Raw genomic sequence first — 19,962 nt, forward strand, 5'->3', positions numbered from 1 at the left:
TGTTCCTAATGTCTAATGTTAATCCCTCCACCCATTCCCTCTTGTCCCTTTAAGAAAATCCTTCCATCTGCTTTCTCTAGACCTTCTACCTCTCTCTTTCTATACTCTCCTTAAAATTAGCAGTAAAACAGAAGAAAATTTCCTTGAGTCTGTATCTCCTTCCAGCTATTCTCCTCTTTTTTCTTTCAAAGATAATTTTCCTGAAAGAACTATCTGTATTTATTCTCTTCACTTTTTTCTTTTACTCATCAACCTACCACAATCTGCTTTTTCCTACCATGGTCGTTGACACTGCTTGCTCCAACAGAAATCTCCTAAGTTATGAAATCTAACAGAAATATTTTGGTCCCTAACCTATGTAATCTTTTAACACTAGTTTTTCAAACAATCTCTTTCCTATGCTCCGTGATACCACACTCCCCTGGTATATCTGTCCTCTAATACTTCTTAGTTTCTTTCACAGTTCTTTTTCCTGCCAGACCCTTAAGGATTGATGTTTGTCTTGGTTCCGTCCTTGATCATGTTCTTCCCATACAATCCCTGTATTATCAACCACTCATAGAGCTTCAGTGCTCATGTCTATGCTGACTCCCAAATTAGTACCTCCATATTAAATCTCGTTCTTGATCTTCAAGTCAAAGCCACCACCCTCTCTCATCTGAATGTCTAAAACAACTTCCTTACTTTTACCTTAACTCCCAGTCTTGACCCCACCACCTTGCTGTAGCCAGAGTGGTTATTTTAAAATGCAAATCTTATCTTGTTACCCACCGAGTCTTTCAATGGCTTTCCATTGTCCTTAGGATAAATTCAAACATTTTGACGTGTCTTACAAATCCTTCATGATCATGTTCCTATAAAATGTTTCAGCCTTATTTCTTTCCACTTTCCCCCTTTTGTTCAATATGGTGGCTTACTTGCATGTACATGCTCCAGAAAAAATTTCTCGAATGCATTAATCGATGTTGTATAAAGTAAAAATGTTGCTTAAAGAGAAAGTATCTCACTTCAAAACTCATGCTTTAGTGTTTTAAATATGAGCTAGGACTTTTTTATGTTTCAAGAAAAAAATTTAAAAGTACCTAATCTGGACTGAACATATGGGAGGGGGTGGTTTTTGAAGTAGACTTTCTGGTTGTTATTTGAAGTAGACTTTCTGGTCTCTTTCTTTGAGTTCAGGTCCTGACACAAGAAAATATTGGGATATAAACTCCAACCCCTTGGAAGAACATCTCTGAGGGAGATGGACAATGAGCTTGGAGACAAGGAAGAGCCTATAGGGCACGGGGCCCATGATTCATTTTAGAGCAGAGTAGAGATATTATTAGATGACATGGTGATAAAAGCAAGATCTTTTGCTTTTCCCACTTGCTCACTGGACCTACGCCTGATGCCAGAGCAATGCTATAGACAAATCTTTAAAAGACCTGTTCTTTTTTATTTTATTTATTTATTTTAACATCTTTATTGGCATATAATTGCTCTACAATGTTGTACCAGCTTCTGCCGTACAACAAAGTGAATCAGCCATACTTGTACATATGTCCCCAAATCCCCTCCCTCATGTGTCTCCCCCCCACCCTCTCCATCCCACCCCTCTAGGTGGTCACAAAGCACTGAGCCAATCTCCCTGTGCCATGCAGCTGCTTCCTACTAGCTATCCACTTCACACTTGGCAGTGTACACATGTTCATGCCACTCTCTCACCTCGTCCCAGCCTACCTTTCCCCCTCCCTGTGTCCTCAAGTCCATTCTCTATGTCTGCGTCTTTTTTCCTGTCCTGCCCCTAAGTTCTTCAGAACTGGTTTTTTTTTTTTTTTTTTTTTAGATTCCATATATATGTGTTAGCACACAGTATTTGTTTTGAGAAAGACCTGTTCTTTTGAAGAACTTCAAATTGGCTCTAGTGGACTCATTTGGGCCTTGTGACTGACTGAGAGTAGCGGGCAAATATGACTTCTGAAGGATCTGTCTCAAGCTGCCACTAGGAACCACCACTAGGCAACTCCAGAGATCCAGCCTGGGAGTGGCACATCAGGCTGAGAGAGACCATCTTGCCAAGCAATATTCTTTTTTTCCCTGTGGCAGCTCTCCATTTCTCTTGGGAGAATAAATCTTTACTGTTTACGTAGCATCTGGTGAGAAGCGTAGACACTGTATGTGCTTTATTATCATCCTCATTGACGAGCGAGAATAACATGAACCTGAGGAGTTTCAAGTTGAGTGAAAGTTTAAGATAATAAAAGGCTTACATTAACTCAGCTCTCAGAATATAATTTGGCAGGGTGTAAACTGAGAAGAAAAGTCTGCACTGGGAAACTGACTTACTTTTGATTTATACAGCAGCTTCATCATGGCTTAGACACAATAGGTGCAATGAAATTACATACTAATTGGGTTGCAGTTATGGAAAACAACATACAAATCTCAGTAGCTTAAATCAACAAATAAGTTATTTCTCATGTATGCTACATGTCCAACATAAGTTGGCAGGGATGCTCAGGGTTGCAGACAATGAACAGCTAAAACTTGAAAAGTGGGTTCTGGAAGGTCTTACACCAACAATTAAACACACTGGTACAGAAGTAACACATGTTGATTCTGCTCACCACTTATTGGCCAGAAGTAGCCACAGGTCCCCTCACCATCCAAACAGAAACAAGACCAAGAAGTGAAATCCTCTCTCCAGACTTTACTGTCTGTAGATTTTGTGGAGAAAAGGGAACCCTCTTGCACTGTTGGTGGGAATATAAATTGATACAGCCACTATGCAGAACAGTATGGAGGTTCTTAAAATACTGAAAATAGAATTACCATATGACCCAGCAATCCCACTACTGGGCATATACCCTGAGAAAAACATAATTCAAAAAGAGTCATGTACCACAATGTTCATTGCAGCTCTACTTACAATAGCCAGGACATGGAAGCAACCTAGGTGTCCATCGACAGATGAATGGATAAAGACGATGTGGCACATATATACAATGGAGTATTACTCGGCCTTAAAAAGAAACAAAATTGAGTTACTTGTAGTGAGGTGGATGGACCTAGTGACTGTCATACAGACTGAAGTAAGTCAGAAAGAGAAAAACAAATACTGTATGCTAACACATATATATGGAATCTAAAAAAAAAAAAATGGTTAAGAAGAACCTAGGGGCAGGACAGGAATAAAGACACAGATGTAGAGAATGGACTTGAGGACACAGGGAGGGGCAAGGGTAGGATGGGACGAGGTGAGAGGTGGCATGGACTTATATATACTACCAAATGTAAAATAGATAGCTAGTGGGAAGCAGCCGCATAGAACAGGGAGATCAGCTCCGTGCTTATTGACAACCTAGAGGGGTGGGATAGGGAGGGTGGGAGGGAGACGCAAGAGGGAGGAGGTATGGGGATATATGTATATGTATAGCTTTGTTATAAAGCAGAAACTAATACACCATTGTAAATCAATTATATTCCAATAAAGATGTTAAAAAACAAAAACAAACAAACAAAAAGAAGTGAAATCCTACTATGTGGCCTGAAGACAGAGCATCCAAAAGAACTGGGAGACGGCATGAATGAGGGCCATGATAAACATGTGTTGAATGACAGATGCGTTTTGCACTGTGAACATGTGTATTACGGCTTACGGCACATATACGCTCGAGGCTCCAAAACAGTATTTTTTCAATCTCGAGAAATTTTAAACTCTCAAGAATATATGTAGGCCCAGTCTGAGAAACTAAAAACTAAACACTGTCATGTTGGGTGCTCACTCAAAGCAACTTTAAGTGTAAGTGCAAATACGGGCACTGAAATGGCTTGGTAGGTTTCCAAAATAAACAAACTTTAATATTTTTGAAATTTTTCATCAAAATGAAAACTCAAAATGTAAAATTCTTATACAAATGAGAAGACTTTTGAGTAAATTCCCAAGAACTCCCATTTGTTGAGACAGTCTGGTTTGGGAAATAGCTCTCTAGTTAAAGAAAAAGTCTGACATTTATTGAATGCTTGCTATGTGCCATGGTGCTTAAATGTTCCGCATGCAATAGTTCTTTAAATCTGCATGACAGCTATATTCTAGAGGTATTTGTTACTCAAATTTTCCTTGTGGGTGAACTGAGGCACAGAGTGTTTAAGTCACATAGCTACATACTGTGGTTCAAACCCAGGAAATCTGGGTGCAGGGCATTCGTTGTTCTTACCCTTTGCCCCATACTGCCTCTTTAAGAATCTCAGGAATGCTTTTTGAATTTTGTAATAGATGTGCTTACTAAAACATTCCTGTAAAACCATAAGCCATTCCAAATATATAGATAGATTAGAGGCTTTCTTACATTTGTTCATTTATTTACTCAACAGATGTCTCCTAATTTGTGCAATAGTGATCTTGATAAAGAAAACGGTAAGACACTGTTCTCACAAAACTTTTCATCGCATGGAAAGTGAGATATATACACAATTATCTAAAAAACAAAATAATTACTTCACTTATTTGTTTATTTCTGATTTATTATGAATCCCCCTCCCCCAGAGTATAAGCTTCATGTAAAGAGCCACTTTTTCTATCTATCTTGCCTACAATCATTTTCTCCATGCCTAAAAGCCTAGGAAATTGCAGGTAATCCTCCATAAATATTTGTGGGAATGAGGGAATGAATGGATGATCGGAAACTTCACTGCTAGCTAGATGCCCAGCACAGAACTAGGTGTTTTATGTGGTTTTTCTCATTTAATTTTCAAAACAAATCTACAAATAAGAAACTGAGATTTAAAGTTCCATCAGTTGGAAATAGCCAAGCCAGAATTTGAACACAAGTCTTTTATGATTTTGCATTCAGTGCCCGCTCTGACTCGAAAACACTACCTCTCAGTGTGGGCCAGAAGAATATGGATATAATTCTATGGGAAATTATTTTCTTCCAAGCTCGTGCATGATAATGAACAAATCACACATAAAAAGAAACATTTCCGATGACTCCTACCATTTTTGTCTAAAGCAAGGACAAGAGGATATATTGCAAAGCCAGATGACTAGATATTTATCAGTCAGAAATGTCTCAAAAAATACAGCTTGATTAGTGGATTGCAGTATGTTCAGTAATTAATTAAGAGTTTGATTTGTAAAAACAAAGCATGATGGCTCCTACCACACCATGTGTCCCTTGAGCAAATGAAGATAGAGCTCAATGCTGAGGCTCCCAGTTCAGCTAAGCAGTCACAGATGTGACTCAAATTAGAAGGATGAACTCTGAATAACACCATCCAAATTAGCAAGTAGTATCTAAAATTTCTCCCAGAAAAGCTGGAGCCTGTGTCTAGGGTCCAAGTTTATGAGCATTATAGCCTGCTCAAACTGATTTGGGGATCTGTTTGGGCCCATGCCACATCTCATGAGACCTCTTGGAGAAATGAGGAAAGTGCTCCCCCAAGTTGTTCGGTGGAACAGCACCTTGAGAGAGTTCTAAGGGCGAATCTATAGTTCATCTGGGAAAACCTGCCTATTCCCATGCCAGGCAAATGTGTACGTGTGTGTGTGTGTGAGACTGCGCGCACACGTGCGCAATCAACAGACGTGCAAAAGCATTTGTGGAAACAGAGAGGTAAACCCTCTGTTGAAAGTGGTTGCCTCTGTAGAAAGCAGAGTTTGCATTCGTAGAGCAGATGTTGTCTTGCTTTGTTTTGTTTTAAGCTTTGTTATAAGCCTATACAACTTTTTAAAGTATAAATGTTTATTTTTACAAAATGATCACCATAGAGGTGGATACGAAACAAAACTCAGACACATCTTAACAAGAATTCAAAGATTATGGCTCTGCAACCAAAGGTGCGTTGTCCTTTAGGGAATAGTTATGCAATAAATGCAATTAGAATTAAAATGTATTTAAGAGACAAGATATTCTTTCTCACCAAGACACATAGGGCATACATTTTAGACACTCACAAAGAACAAATACCTTGCATAGGTAGTCATTTCTTTTTCATCGTAAAAAAATTTTCATTCATATTATTTTACCCTCTACTGTGATAGAACACAATAAAGAGAGAGAGTCTACATCCCCTCATCTCCTTCCCATGTTACCTATTATAAATGTTACTTAATTCCATCTGGATAAATGCTTTGTGTCATATATTCTTTTTAAATTAATTTTATTGAAGTCTGTTTGATTTACAATGTTCTGTTAGTTTCTGCTGTACAGCAAAGTGACTCAGTTATACATATGTGTATATTCTTTTTCATATTCTTTTCCAGTATATTTTATCACAGGATATTGAATGTAGTTCCCTGTGTTATACAGTAGCACCTTATTGTTTATCCATTCTATATATAACAGTTTGCATCTGCTAATCCCAAACTCCCAGTCCATCCCTCCTCCACCCCCGCCTTGGCAACCACAAGTCTGTTCTCTATGTCTGTGAGTCTGTTCCTGTTTCATAGATATGTTCATTTGTGTCGTATTTTAGATTCCATGTATAAGTGATTTGATATGGTATTTATCTTTCTCTTTCTGACTTACTTCACTTAGTATGACGATGTCTAGGTCTGTGTCATATATTCTGCTTCTTTAATTCACAATTCAACTTCTCTGTCCCTGGCCGTGCAGTCATTCTTCACCCCCCCATCTCTCCCCATCCCTCCTCAGCTATACTCTCATTCTGCTTCTGCAACATGCTGTTCTTTCCCTCACTGCCTGTTTTTTCCTTAGTGCAACCATTCTCTCTGAGTCGATGGAAGAAGAACAATACCTGCTTTTGACTGCTACCTCCTCTGTTTTGGTAGGCTACCCAACATTTTTCCTTCATCATCCTGACTTTTTAATACTAAAATGGCATGGTTGGCCTGTCATTTCAAATTGTATCATGAAGACTGCCTTCATTTTGTACCTTTTGTATTGTGTTTTTTTATTTGTTTGTTTTGTTTTTGTTTTTGTTTTTGCGGTACGCGGGCCTCTCACTATTGTGGCCTCTCCCGTTGCGGAGCACAGGCTCCGGACGCGCAGGCTCAGCGCCCATGGCTCACGGGCCCAGCCGCTCCGCAGCATGTGGGATCTTCCCAGACTGGGGCACGAACCCACATCCCCTGCATCGGCAGGCGGACTCTCAACCACTACGCCACCAGGGAAGCCCGCATCTACATTTTTGATAGACACATGAGTTCAAAACATTCAGTTGGCCATTTTGTAAAGAAAAGGAAGTTTATGGGCTTCTGGAATTTGTAAATAACATTTATTCCCAACCACTCCTTTGAAATTTTCAGCTCATGAAACAGTTTTGAAAATTGAAGACAAAAGTCCATCAGAGAGTTGCATTCCATTCTCTGAAGTTAAAAAAAATTTCACAATCTCAGTGGTAAGAAAAATGCTTATTCGAGAGTTTTCTGTAATTTTCTGCTGCAAAAGGGAGAGATACACCTCTCATGACATTTAGCCCTTGTATTTCGTTTTTAAAAAAAAAAATTTTGAGGCTGAGTTTATTATTACTATTATTTTAATATTTATTTCGCTGTGTTGGGCCTTAGTTGCAGCACACTGGATCTTCGTTGCAGCACGCAGGATCTATCGTTGTTGTGTACGGGCTTCTCTCTAGTTGTGGCTCACAGGCTCAGTAGTTACAGTGTGCAGGCTTAGTTGCCCTGTGCCATGTGGGATCTTAGTTTCCCGACCAGGGATCGAACCCATGTCCCCTGCATTGGAAGGCGGATTCTTAACCACTGGACAGCCAGGAAAGTCCCCACAAGTGTCCTAGCCCTTGTATTTCTGAATCAGTCTTGTTGACTTATTCCTAGAGTTCACAAGTTAAAGTGTATGACGAATAATCAGTTTAATAATCTGGAAATTTTCTCTTAAGGCAAATGACATCAATACCAAGTTACCTGGAGGAAGCAGTTTTTCTTTGCTTTATAACAAAGATCTCAACATTAACCAAGGCCTTGCTCTCTAGACCTCGTCTCACTTTCAGTGGAAGCTGACAGGCTCAGTAATCTCCAAAACATTTTTCCTGGGTTGACTTTTAATTGACAAGCCTTGATGTGATTGTACATGTTTTCGGTTCTAACTTATTTTTAATGATAGAGATGAGCTGATAGCATATGTATGTGTTCTCCATTAGGCCAGGGAAATTAACAGAGAAGCTTACCCTCAGTCCTTAGTCATTTAAAAATTAGTTTCCTTATTTTCCTGCCCCAGAAGAATTCTGCATTGTTTTAATGAATTCATGAACAGTGTGAGGGCACACAGCATTGAAGAGACCTCAAGCAGTTTCACATTACAAACACTGACATAACTTGCTAGCAGTCTTCAAAGGCTTCTGTACTTTATTGCTTCATCGTTTCTTAAGAAAATTATTTTTAGGCTGTTGGCCCCCCCCTTCTTTTTTAAACAACAACCAAAAAAAAAAAAAAAGAGAGAGAGAGAGAAAAGAAAGAAAGGAAGAAAAAAAGGGCAAGCAGGGGACATGATGTGAACTACATCTGTTTAGAAAGATTTACGTAACTTATAACCGATATAGATTCCTGAAAACTAGATTTACCTCATTTGTAATTGAGGCAATTGAATTATCAATGACTCTAATATTTTTTAGCAGTAGATACATTTTAAAAAAATGAAACCTTATACAGAAACCCAATAGATAAAAGGGAGTCTACTCTAGCTGACATATAAGTAGGGAACTCCCAGAAATCTGCCTTGTCACGCTACATTTTGGCCATCTCTGGGGCACCTCTATGAGCCTCTTAGACACTACATCTCCAAGTCTAACGCTCAAGGATGCTACTCAATTTAATTTGACAAATATGTAACTGAGTGTCTACAGTATAACTGGAGATACAAAGATAAATGCAGTATAGCTCCTGCCTTAGAAGCTCCACACAATTCTATGGTTTGAACACAGTAGCTGATTATATGCCTATCGAATAATTTAAGCCCCAAAACAACCCAAGGGTCTCTCAGACAGTAACATGGACCTCAGTGCCTGGTGCTGGTTACTGCTCAATTAATGCTCTCTGAGAAAATTTACTGAGTGAATGAGAGAATTTCAGTTAAATAAAAGAGTTGAATGATTAAATAAAATAAATGATACTATGCCAAGAGTAAATGAAAATAGTCCTAGGGAAATATTATGTTCAATACAATAGCTTAAAATAAATGTTATCCTTATGAACCCTTAAATCAAGTTTCTATACAGTAAAAAAAATAATGAATATGCTTCCTTGTCTGTTCCCCTATAATAAGCAGTGATCATATACTTCAAAAGAAATCCTATCTTTTCCTTAACTATGGAACAGTACTCCATGAGAGGAAACACTTGATTCCAACTGATGATTAGCATATGCCTTGAAAAATAAGGAAAAAGACTCTTAATGATTCTTAAATGTTAACTGATTTTAATATCTTACTTGGGCCTCTCAACCTCAGCTAATATCCTGTAATATGAAATTCTCTAATATTGACAAAGCAAATAAGCAAATGTCCTGCACATTTTAAGTTGAGGGCTTAAGTACTTCTTTACTCTTTGCTTTCCATGTATTAGACACTTACATTGCTTTCCTTCTACTAGAAGTTTCACAGGGCAATCCGTCCCGGCACCTGTGACTTGCATTGTGGACCGAAGACCAGCGTGAAGGTCAAAGTCACAGGAGAACCTGCCAGAAAGTATGGGAGAACAATGAATGGCATGTTAGTGAAATATTTTAAAAATCACTATTTTACATGCACTAGTCACTGCCTCATCCACATAACAATATCTCTATGTCCCTTTGCCAAGTACACACATAATTTTTGTTCTTTTAGGCTAAAAGGCCCACTTTTATAGGCTTTTTCCATTTTGCTCACTTATTTTGGAAAGTAAAAATACAAATGATTAAATGAAACCATACAGAAACTCACATTTACAGAAATAACAACTTTTATAAATGGTTCTTTTAATACAACCAACTATCCTTTGGGTATATAATAGTTACTTATTACAAAGAGCATTACAATTGTCCACCAGAGAGAGAGAAAATACATTATTACAGCTCTAGCCAATAAACTGGGCTAGAGCTAACCCAAATATTAGGTGTACTCATTGGGATAAGATAAATCAAGTTAGAATCCATTTAAAGCATAAAATTTCAAAACAAAAAGAAAATAAGTATAGGATGCTATGTCCACTTGATGGAATATACTGAAGTCATTTAAAATGTGCTTCATAAAAAGCATTTGGAGAAATAAAGGATATTTCCACAAAGCCATTTTGCTGTAGCTATGGTAAAACAAATTTCAAATAATTCATTTTTAAAAACCTCCAAGTTATGTTTAAAGCTGATACTAATGACCCTGTTTATCCTTAACCTGATTAAAAGAGGTTTGGGGTTTCCACTTCAATTATTTGACTCTTACAGGTATATAAATAATATTTATATCCAGAAAAAAAATACGTGTAGGGCTTCCCTGGTGGCGCAGTGGTTGAGAGTCCGCCTGCCGATGCAGGGGACACGGGTTCGTGCCCCGGTCCGGGAAGATCCCACATGCCGCAGAGCGGCTGGGCCCGTGAGCCATGGCCGCTCAGCCTGCTCGTCCGGAGCCTGTGCTCCGCAACGGGAGAGGCCACAACAGTGAGAGGCCGCGTACCACAAAAAAAAATTTTTTTTAAATACAGAGTTGTCTGTTCTCTATAGTTTTTAAAGAAAGAGGAGAATAAAAGTGATTATTACACAGATCTATGTATTAACTGAAAGCAGAGTGATATAATCTTCATAACTTTATGAGATAAATCAGAGTATTTAAGATGTGGACCATTCAAAATACTTATAACAATGTAGAAGAACATTTAAAATGCTTGAGAATACTTCACACCATATAAAAAAGTAACTCAAAATGAATCAAAGACCAAAATGTGACAGCTAAAAGTATAAAATTCTTAGAAGAAAACATAGACATAAATCTTTATTACCGAGGCTCCTTGGTGCGGCTAATGGTGGACTCCGAGAGGGCTCACGCCAAGAAGTACTTCCCAGAACTTCTGCTACCAGTGTCCTTGTCCTCACGGTGAGCCACAGCCACCCCCACCTCTTCAGGAGGCCCTCCAACACTAGCAGATCACTGGTTCTCAAACTTTGTCTAGCGTGCATCAGAATCCCCAGGAGGACCTGTGAAAACACAGATGACTGGGTTCCAGCCCCAGTGTTCCTGATTCGGAGAGGACTAGGGGAAGACGGCGGAAGAGTAAGACGCGGAGATCACCTTCCTCCCCACAGATACACCAGAAATACATCTACACGTGGAACAGCTCCTACAGAACACCTACTGAATGCTGGCAGAAGACCTCAGACCTCCCGAAAGGCAAGAAACTCCCCATGTACCTGGGTAGGGCAAAAGAAAAAAGAATAAACAGAGACAAAAGAATAGGGACGGGACCTGCACCAGTGGGAGGGAGCCGTGAAGGAGGAAAGATTTCCACACACTAGAAGCCCCTTTGCGGGCGGAGACTGCGGGTGGCAGAGGCGGGGAGCTTCAGGGCCGCGGAGGAGAGCACAGCAACAGGGGTGCGGAGGGCAAAGCGGAGAGATTCCCGCACAGAGGATCGGTGCCGACCGGCACTCACCAGCCCGAGAGGCTTGTCTGCTCACCGGCCGGGGCGGGCGGGGCTGGGAGCTGAGGCTTGGGCTTCGGTCGGAGCTCAGGAAGAGGACTGGGGTTGACGGCGTGAACACAGCCTGCAGGGGTTAGTGCACCACGGCTAGCCGGGAGGGAGCCCGGGGAAAACTCTGGACCTGCCGAAGAGGCAGGAGACTTTTTCTTCCCTCTTTGTTTCCTGGTGCGCGAGGAGAGAGGATTAAGAGCGCTGCTTAAAGGAGCTCCAGAGACGGGCGCGAGCCGCGGCTAAAAGCGCGGACCCCAGACACGGGCATGAGACGCTAAGGCTGTTGCTGCCACCACCAAGAAGCCTGTGTGCGAGCACAGGTCGCTATCCACACCCCACTTCTGGGGAGCCTGTGCAGGCCGCCACTGCCAGGGTCCCGGGATCCAGGGACAACTTCCCCGGGAGAACGCACGGCGCGCCTCACGCTGGTGCGTCACGTTGGCCTCTGCCGCCGCAGGCCCGCCCCGCACTCCGTGCCCCTCCCTCCCCCCCCCCCCCCCCCGCCTGAGTGAGCCGGAGCCCCCGAAGCAGCTGCTCCTTTAACCCCGTCCTGTCTGAGTGAAGAACAGACGCCCTCAGGCGACCTACACGCAGAAGTAGGGCCAAATCCAAAGCTGAGCCCCGGGAGCTGTGAGAACAAAGAAGAGAAAGGGAAATCTCTCCCAGCAGCCTCAGGAGCAGCGGATTAAAGCTCCACAATCAACTTGATGTACCCTGTGTCTGTGGAATACATGAATAGACAATGAATCATCCCTAATTGAGGAGGTGGACCTTGAGAGCAATATTTATGATTTTTTCCCCTTTTCCTTTTTTTGTGAGTGTGTATGTGTATGCTTCTGTGTGAGATTTTGTCTGTATAGCTTTGCTTCCACCATTTGTCCTAGGGTTCTATCCGTCCGTTTTTTTGTTTTTTTTTAAATTTATTTTCTTAAAAATTATTTTTTATTTTAATAACTTTATTTTTTTAATCTTACTTTATCTTCTTTCTTTTTTCCTTCCTTCCTTCCCTCCTTCCTCCCTGCCTCCCTCCCTCTCTTTCTTTCTTTCTTTCTTTCCTTCCTTCCTTCCTTCCTTCCTTCCTTCTTTCTATCTTTCTTTCTTTCTTTCTTTCTTTCTTTCTTTCTTTCTTTCTACTTCTACTAATTCTCTTTCTACTTTTTCTCCCTTTTATTCTGAGCCGTGTGGATGAAAGGCTCTTGGTGCTCCAGCAAGGAGTCAGTGCTGTGCCTCTGAGGTGGGAGAGCCAACTTCAGGACACTGGTCCACAAGAGACCTCCCAGCTCCACATAATATCAAATGGTGAAAATCTCCCAGAGATCTCCATCTCAACACCAGCACCCAGCTTCACTCAACGACCAGCAAGCTACAGTGCTGGACACTCTATGCCAAACAACTAGCAAGACAGGAACACAACCCCACCCATTAGCAGAGAGGCGCCTAAAATCATAATAAGTCCAAAGACACCCCAAAACACACCACCAGATGTGGACCTGCCCACCAGAAAGACAAGATCCAGCCTCATCCACCAGAACACAGGCACTAGTCCCCTCCACCAGGAAGCCTACACAACCCACTGAACCAACCTTAGCAACTGGGGACAGACACCAAAAACAATGGGAACTACGGACCTGCAGCCTGCAAAAAGGGAACTACGGACCTGCAGCCTGCAAAAAGGAGACCTCAAACACAGTAAGATAAGCAAAATGAGAAGACAGAAAAACACACAGCAGTTGAAGGAGCAAGATAAAAACCCACCAGACCTAAAAAATGAAGAGGAAATAGGCAGTCTACCTGACAAAGAATTCAGAATAATGATAGTAAAGATGATCCAAAATCTTGGAAATAGAATAGACAAAATACAAGAAACATTTAACAAGGACCTAGAAGAACTAAAGATGAAACAAGCAACGATGCACAACACAATAAATGAAATTAAAAATACTCTAGATGGGATCAATAGCAGAATAACTGACGCAGAAGAACGGATAAGTGACCTGGAACATAAAATCGTGGAAATAACTACTGAGGAGCAGAATAAAGAAAAAAAGAATGAAAAGAACTGAGGACAGTCTCAGAGACTTCTGGGACAACATTAAACGCACCAACATTCGAATTATAGGGGTTCCAGAAGAAGAAGAGAAAAAGAAAGAGACTGAGAAAATATTTGAAGAGATTATAGTTGAAAACTTCCCTAATATGGGAAAGGAAATAGTTAATCAAGTCCAGGAAGCACAGATAGTCCCATACAGGATAAATCCAAGGAGAAATACGCCAAGACACATATTAATCAAACTGTCAAAAATTAAATACAAAGAAAACATATTAAAAGCAGCAAGGGAAAAACAACAAATAACACACAAGGGAATCCCCATAAGGTTAACAGCTGATCTTTCAGTAGAAACTCTGCAAGCCAGAAGGGACTGGCAGGACATATTTAAAGTGATGAAGGAGAAAAACCTGCAACCAAGATTACTCTACCCAGCAAGGATCTCATTCAGATTTGATGGAGAAATTAAAACTTTTACAGACAAGCAAAAGCTGAGAGAGTTCAGCACCACCAAACCAGCCTTACAACAAATGCTAAAGGAACTTCTCTAGGCAAGAAACACAAGAGAAGGAAAAGACCTACAATAACGAACCCAAAACAATTAAGAAAATGGGAATAGGAACATACATATCGATAATTACCTTAAATGTAAATGGACTAAATACTCCCACCAAAAGACACAGATTGGCTGAATGGATACAAAAACAATACCCATATAGATGCTGTCTACAAGAGACCCACTTCAGATCTAGAGACACATACAGACTGAAAGTGAGGGGATGGAAAAAGATATTCCATGCAAATGGAAATCAACAGAAAGCTGGAGTAGCAATTCTCATATCAGACAAAATAGACTTTAAAATAAAGACTATTAGAATAGACAAAGAAGGACACCACATAATGATCAAGGGATCCCTCCAAGAAGAAGATATAATAATTGTAAATATTTATGCACCCAACATAGGAGCACCTCAATACATAAGGCAAATACTAACAGCCATAAAAGGGGAAATTGACAGTAACACATTCATAGTAGGGGACTTTAACACCCCACTTTCACCAATGGACAGATCATCCAAAATGAAAATAAATAAGGAAACACAAGCTTTAAATGATACATTAAACAAGATGGACTTAACTGATATTTATAGGACATTCCATCCAAAAACAACAGAACACACAATTTTCTCAAGTGCTCATGGAACATTCTCCAGGATAGATCATATCTTGGGTCACAAATCAAGTCTTGGTAAATTTAAGAAAATTGAAATTGTATCAAGTATCTTTTCTGACCACAACGCTATGAGACTAGATATCAATTACAGGAAAAGGTCTGTAAAGAACACAAACACATGGAGGCTAAACAATACACTACTTAATAACGAAGTGATCACTGAAGAAATCAAAGAGGAAATAAAAAAGTACCTAGAAACAAATGACAATGGAGACACGATGACCCAAAACCTATGGGATACAGCAAAAGCAGTTCTAAGAGGGAAGTTTATAGCAATAAAATCCTACCTTAAGAAACAGGAAACATCTCGAATAAACAACCTAACCTTGCACCTCAAGCAATTAGAGAAAGAAGAACAAAAAAACCCCAAAGTTAGCAGAAGGAAAGAAATCATAAAAATCAGATCAGAAATAAATGAAAAAGAAATGAAGGAAACGATAGCAAAGATCAATAAAATTAAAAGCTAGTTCTTTGAGAAGATAAACAAAATTGATAAACCATTAGCCAGAGTCATCAAGAAAAAAAGGGAGAAGACTTAAATCAATAGAATTAGAAATGAAAAAGGAGAAGTAAAAACTGACACTGGAGAAATACAAAAGGTCATGAGAGATTACTACAAGCAACTCTATGCCAATAAAATGGACAACCTGGAATAAATGGACAAATTCTTAGAAATGCACAACGTGCCAAGACTGAATCAGGAAGAAATAGGAAATATGAACAGACCAATCACAAGCACTGAAATTGAAACTGTGATGAAAAATCTTCCAACAAACAAAAGCCCAGGACCAGATGGCTTCACAGGCGAATTCTATGAAACATTTAGAGAAGAGCTAACACCTATCTTTCTCAAACTCTTCCAAAATATAGCAGAGGGAAGAACACTCCCAAAGTCATTCTATGAGGCCACCATCACCTTGATACCAAAACCAAAGATGTCACAAAGAAAGAAAACTACAGGCCAATATCACTGATAAACATAGATGCAAAAATCCTCAACAAAATACGAGCAAACAGAATCCAACAGCACATTAAACGGATCATGCACCATGATCAAGTGGGGTTTATTCCAGGAATGCAAGGATTCTTCAATATACGCAAATCAATCAACGTGATACACCACATTAACAAATTGAAGGAGAAAAACCATATGATCATCTCAATAGATGCAGAGAAAGCTTTTGACAAAATTCAACACCGATTTATGATAAAAACCTTGCAGAAAGTAGGCATAGAGGGAACTTTCCTCAACATAATAAAGGCCATATATGACAAACCCACAGCCAACATCGTCCACAATGATGAAAAACTGAAAGCATTTCCACTAAGATCAGGAACAAGACAAGGTTGTCCACTCTCACCACTCTTATTCAACATAGTTTTGGAAGTTTTAGCCACAGCAATCAGAGAAGAAAAGGAAATAAAAGGAATCCAAATCGGAAAAGAAGTAAAGCTGTCACTGTTTGCAGATGACATGATACTATACATAGAGAACCCTAAAGATGCTACCAGAAAACTACTAGAGCTAATCAATGAATTTGGTAAAGTAGCAGGATACAAAATTAATGCACAGAAATCTCTGGCATTCCTATACACTAATGATGAAAAATCTGAAAGTGAAATCAAGAAAACACTCCCATTTACCATTGCAACAAAAAGAATAAAATATCTAGGAATAAACCTACCTAAGGAGACAAAAGACCTGTATGCAGAAAGTTATAAGACACTGATGAAAGAAATTAAAGATGATACAAATTGATGGAGAGATATACCATGTTCTTGGATTGGAAGAATCAACATTGTGAAAATAACTCTACTACCCAAAGAAATCTACAGATTCAATGCAATCACGATCAAACTACCAATGGCATTTTTCACAGAACTAGAACAAAAAATTTCACAATTTGTATGGAAACACAAAAGACCCCGAATAGCCAAAGTAATCTTGAGAACGAAAAACGGAGCTGGAGGAATCAGGTTGCCTGACTTCAGACTATACTACAAAGCTACAGTAATCAAGACAGTATGGTACTGGCACAAAAACAGAAAGATAGATCAATGGAACAGGATAGAAAGCCCAGAGATAAACCCACGCACATATGGTCAGCTTATCTTTGATAAAGGAGGCAGGAATGTACAGTGGAGAAAGGACAGCCTCTTCAATAAGTGGTGCTGGGAAAACTGGACAGCTACATGTAAAAGTATGAGATTAGATCACTCCCTAACACCATACACAAAAATAAGCTCAAAATGGATTAAAGACTTAAATGTAAGGCCAGAAATTATCAAACTTTTAGAGGAAAACATAGGCAGAACACTCTATGACATAAATCACAGCAAGATCCTTTTTGACCCACTTCCTAGAGAAATGGAAATAAAAACAAAAATAAACAAATGGGACCTAATGAAACTTCAAAGCTTTTGCACAGCAAAGGAAACCATAAACAAGACCAAAAGACAACCCTCAGAATGGGAGAAAATATTTGCAAATGAAGCAACTGACAAAGGATTAATCTCCAAAATTTATAAGCAGCTCATGCAGCGCAATAAAAAAAAAACAAACAACCCAATCCAAAAATGGGCAGAAGACCTAAATAGACATTTCTCCAAAGAAGATATACAGACTGCCAACAAACACATGAAAGAATGCTCAACATCATTAATCATTAGAGAAATGCAAATCAAAAGTACAATGAGTTATCATCTCACACCAGTCAGAATGGCCATCATCAAAAAATCTAGAAACAATAAATGCTGGAGAGGGTGTGGAGAAAAGGGAACCCTCTTGCACTGCTGGTGGGAATGTGAATTGGTACAGCTACTATGGAGAACAGTATGGAGGTTCCTTAAAAAACTACAAATAGAACTACCATGTGACCCAGCAATCCCACTACTGGGCATATGCCCTGAGAAAACCATAATTCAAAAATAGTCATGTACCAAAATGTTCATTGCAGCTCTATTTACGGTAGCCCGGAGATGGAAACAACCTAAGTGCCCATCATTGGATGAATGGATAAAGAAGATGTGGCACATATATACAATGGAATATTACTCAGTCATAAAAAGAAACGAAATTGAGCTATTTGTAATGAGGTGGATAGACCTAGAGTCTGTCATATAGAGTGAAGTAAGTCAGAAAGAGAAAGACAAATACCGTATGCTAACACATATATATGGAATTTAAGGGAAAAAAATGTCATGAAGAACCTAGGGATAAGACAGGAATAAAGACAGACCTACTAGAGAATGGACTTGAGGATATGGGAGGGGGAAGGGTAAGCTGTGACAAAGCGAGAGAGAGGCATGGACATATATACACTACCAAACGTAAGGTAGATAGCTAGTGGGAAGCTGCCGCATAGCACAGGGAGATCAGCTCGGTGCTTTGTGTCCACCTAGAGGGGTGGGATAGGGAGGGTGGGAGGGAGGGAGACGCAAGAGGGAAGAGATATGGGAACATATGTATTTGTATAACTGATTCACTTTGTTATAAAGCAGAAACTAACACACCATTGTAAAGCAATTATACCCCAATAAAGATGTTTAAAAAAAAAAACAACAAACTAAACAATTCTCAGAGCTCAAAGAGGGTTGAAGTCTGGGACTTTTGGAAATCTCAGAAAGCTCTTGCCTTAGTAGTAAGAATATTCTAGCTCTAGAGAATAGGCAACTCTAAAATCAGAGAAAGATTAAATCCTGAGCAAGAAACGTTAACTGCTTGATAGAATAAAGTCCAACACCCTTTTAAGGAAGAAACAAAATCTAGAAGCTCAACAATGTAAAATTCAAAATATCTAGTACCCCCCCCACCAAAATTTTAGCTATATGAAGAAACAGGAAAATGTGACCCATAACCAGAAGAAAAATTAGTCAATAAAAACATTCCTAGAACTGGCCAACATGATGAAATTAATAAAGAGGTTTAAAAACCTATTATAAATATGTTAAAGAATTTAAAAGAAACATAGGAATGGATGATATCAAAAGAATGAAATAATACATCCAGAGGTGAAAAATACGGTATCTGACATGAAAAGGTTGCCAGCAAAAATTTAACAGCAAATTAGTTACAACAGAATAAGAAGTGCGTGATCCAGAAGACATACCAACAGAAACATTTCAAAATGAAACATGAAAAGAAAAAAGGCTGAACAAAAAAATGAACAGAGCCTCTGTGACCTATAGGATGATAGCAAGTGGCCCAATACATGTGCAATGGAATTTCAGGAGAAGTGTGTGTGTTGAGGAAGGAGCAGAAAAATATGTGGATAAATAATGGCCAAAATTTTGTCAAGTTCAGTGAAAACTATAAACTCATATATTTGGGAATTATAAAGAGTCCCAGACGTTATAAATGCACAAGAAATCTCACCAAGGCACATCATAATCAAATAGCTGAAATCCAGGAATAAAGAGAAAAATTTCAATGCAGCTAAAAAGACACACTATTTCTGTCCTCTAACATAAAAGGGGTCTGAATAAAGGAGTAAAGATAAGATTGACCATGGATTTCTTGGCAGAACTTTGTAAGCCAGAAAACAATGAAACAACATCTTTAAAGTGTTTAAAAGGAAACAGCAACCAGAAGTCTTCCCTCCTAGCATTCTACATCCAGTGAAAATATTCCTTAAGAAAATGAAGGCAAAATAAAAATGTTTTTTAAAAAGCAAGACCTGAAAGGATCTGTCACTAATAGATTTGCACTACCAGAAATGTTTTTTTCCGTCCAACATCCTGTATATTTTATTTATTGTCTGTCTTCCTCATGAGAATATCAGGGCAGGGATTTACAATAAATGTTTTAAGGTAGTTCTTTAAGTGGAAGGAAAATAACACCACATGGAAACTTATTTACACAAGGAATGAAGAGTGCTGTAAGTAATAAATCTGTGGGTAAAAGTAAAAAAAAAATACCTGACCTGATATTGTTCTATACCTTGGTTGTGGTGAAGGTTACATGAAAGTAAAAGTTTGGTAAAACTCATCAGCTTCGTGCTTTGTGACCACCTAGAGGGGTGGGATAGGGAGGGTGTGAGGGAGACGCAAGAGGGAGGAGATATGG

At 39.3% G+C, this 19,962-nt stretch overlaps 1 protein-coding gene across 3 annotated transcripts in view; it reads right to left on the bottom strand.

The window, feature by feature from the left end:
• Nucleotides 1–2,890: 2,890 nt before the first annotated feature.
• The window catches only part of BCAT1 (branched chain amino acid transaminase 1), a 226,942-nt gene continuing 209,870 nt past the window's right edge, over nt 2,891–19,962 (bottom strand). For 2 of the 3 annotated variants that reach the window (XM_089920387.1, XM_089920388.1), the window contains exons 11-13: nt 10,927–11,122; nt 9,531–9,634; nt 2,894–3,004 (exon numbers count right to left, since the gene is read on the bottom strand). In XM_089920387.1, the coding sequence (XP_089776513.1) occupies nt 9,555–9,634; nt 10,927–11,122 (276 nt within the window). In that variant the 3' untranslated portion in view covers nt 2,894–3,004; nt 9,531–9,554. Of the gene's footprint in view, nt 3,005–9,530; nt 9,635–10,926; nt 11,123–19,962 lie in introns of all 3 variants that reach the window. The other variant, XM_089920385.1, reaches the window with a different exon arrangement.

Source organism: Delphinapterus leucas, chromosome 11, assembly GCF_059928025.1.
Source record: "Delphinapterus leucas isolate spDelLeu-1000000601 "Yukka" chromosome 11, BTC_Dleu_Yukka2, whole genome shotgun sequence".
In the NCBI taxonomy this organism is placed as follows: Eukaryota; Metazoa; Chordata; class Mammalia; order Artiodactyla; family Monodontidae; genus Delphinapterus; species Delphinapterus leucas.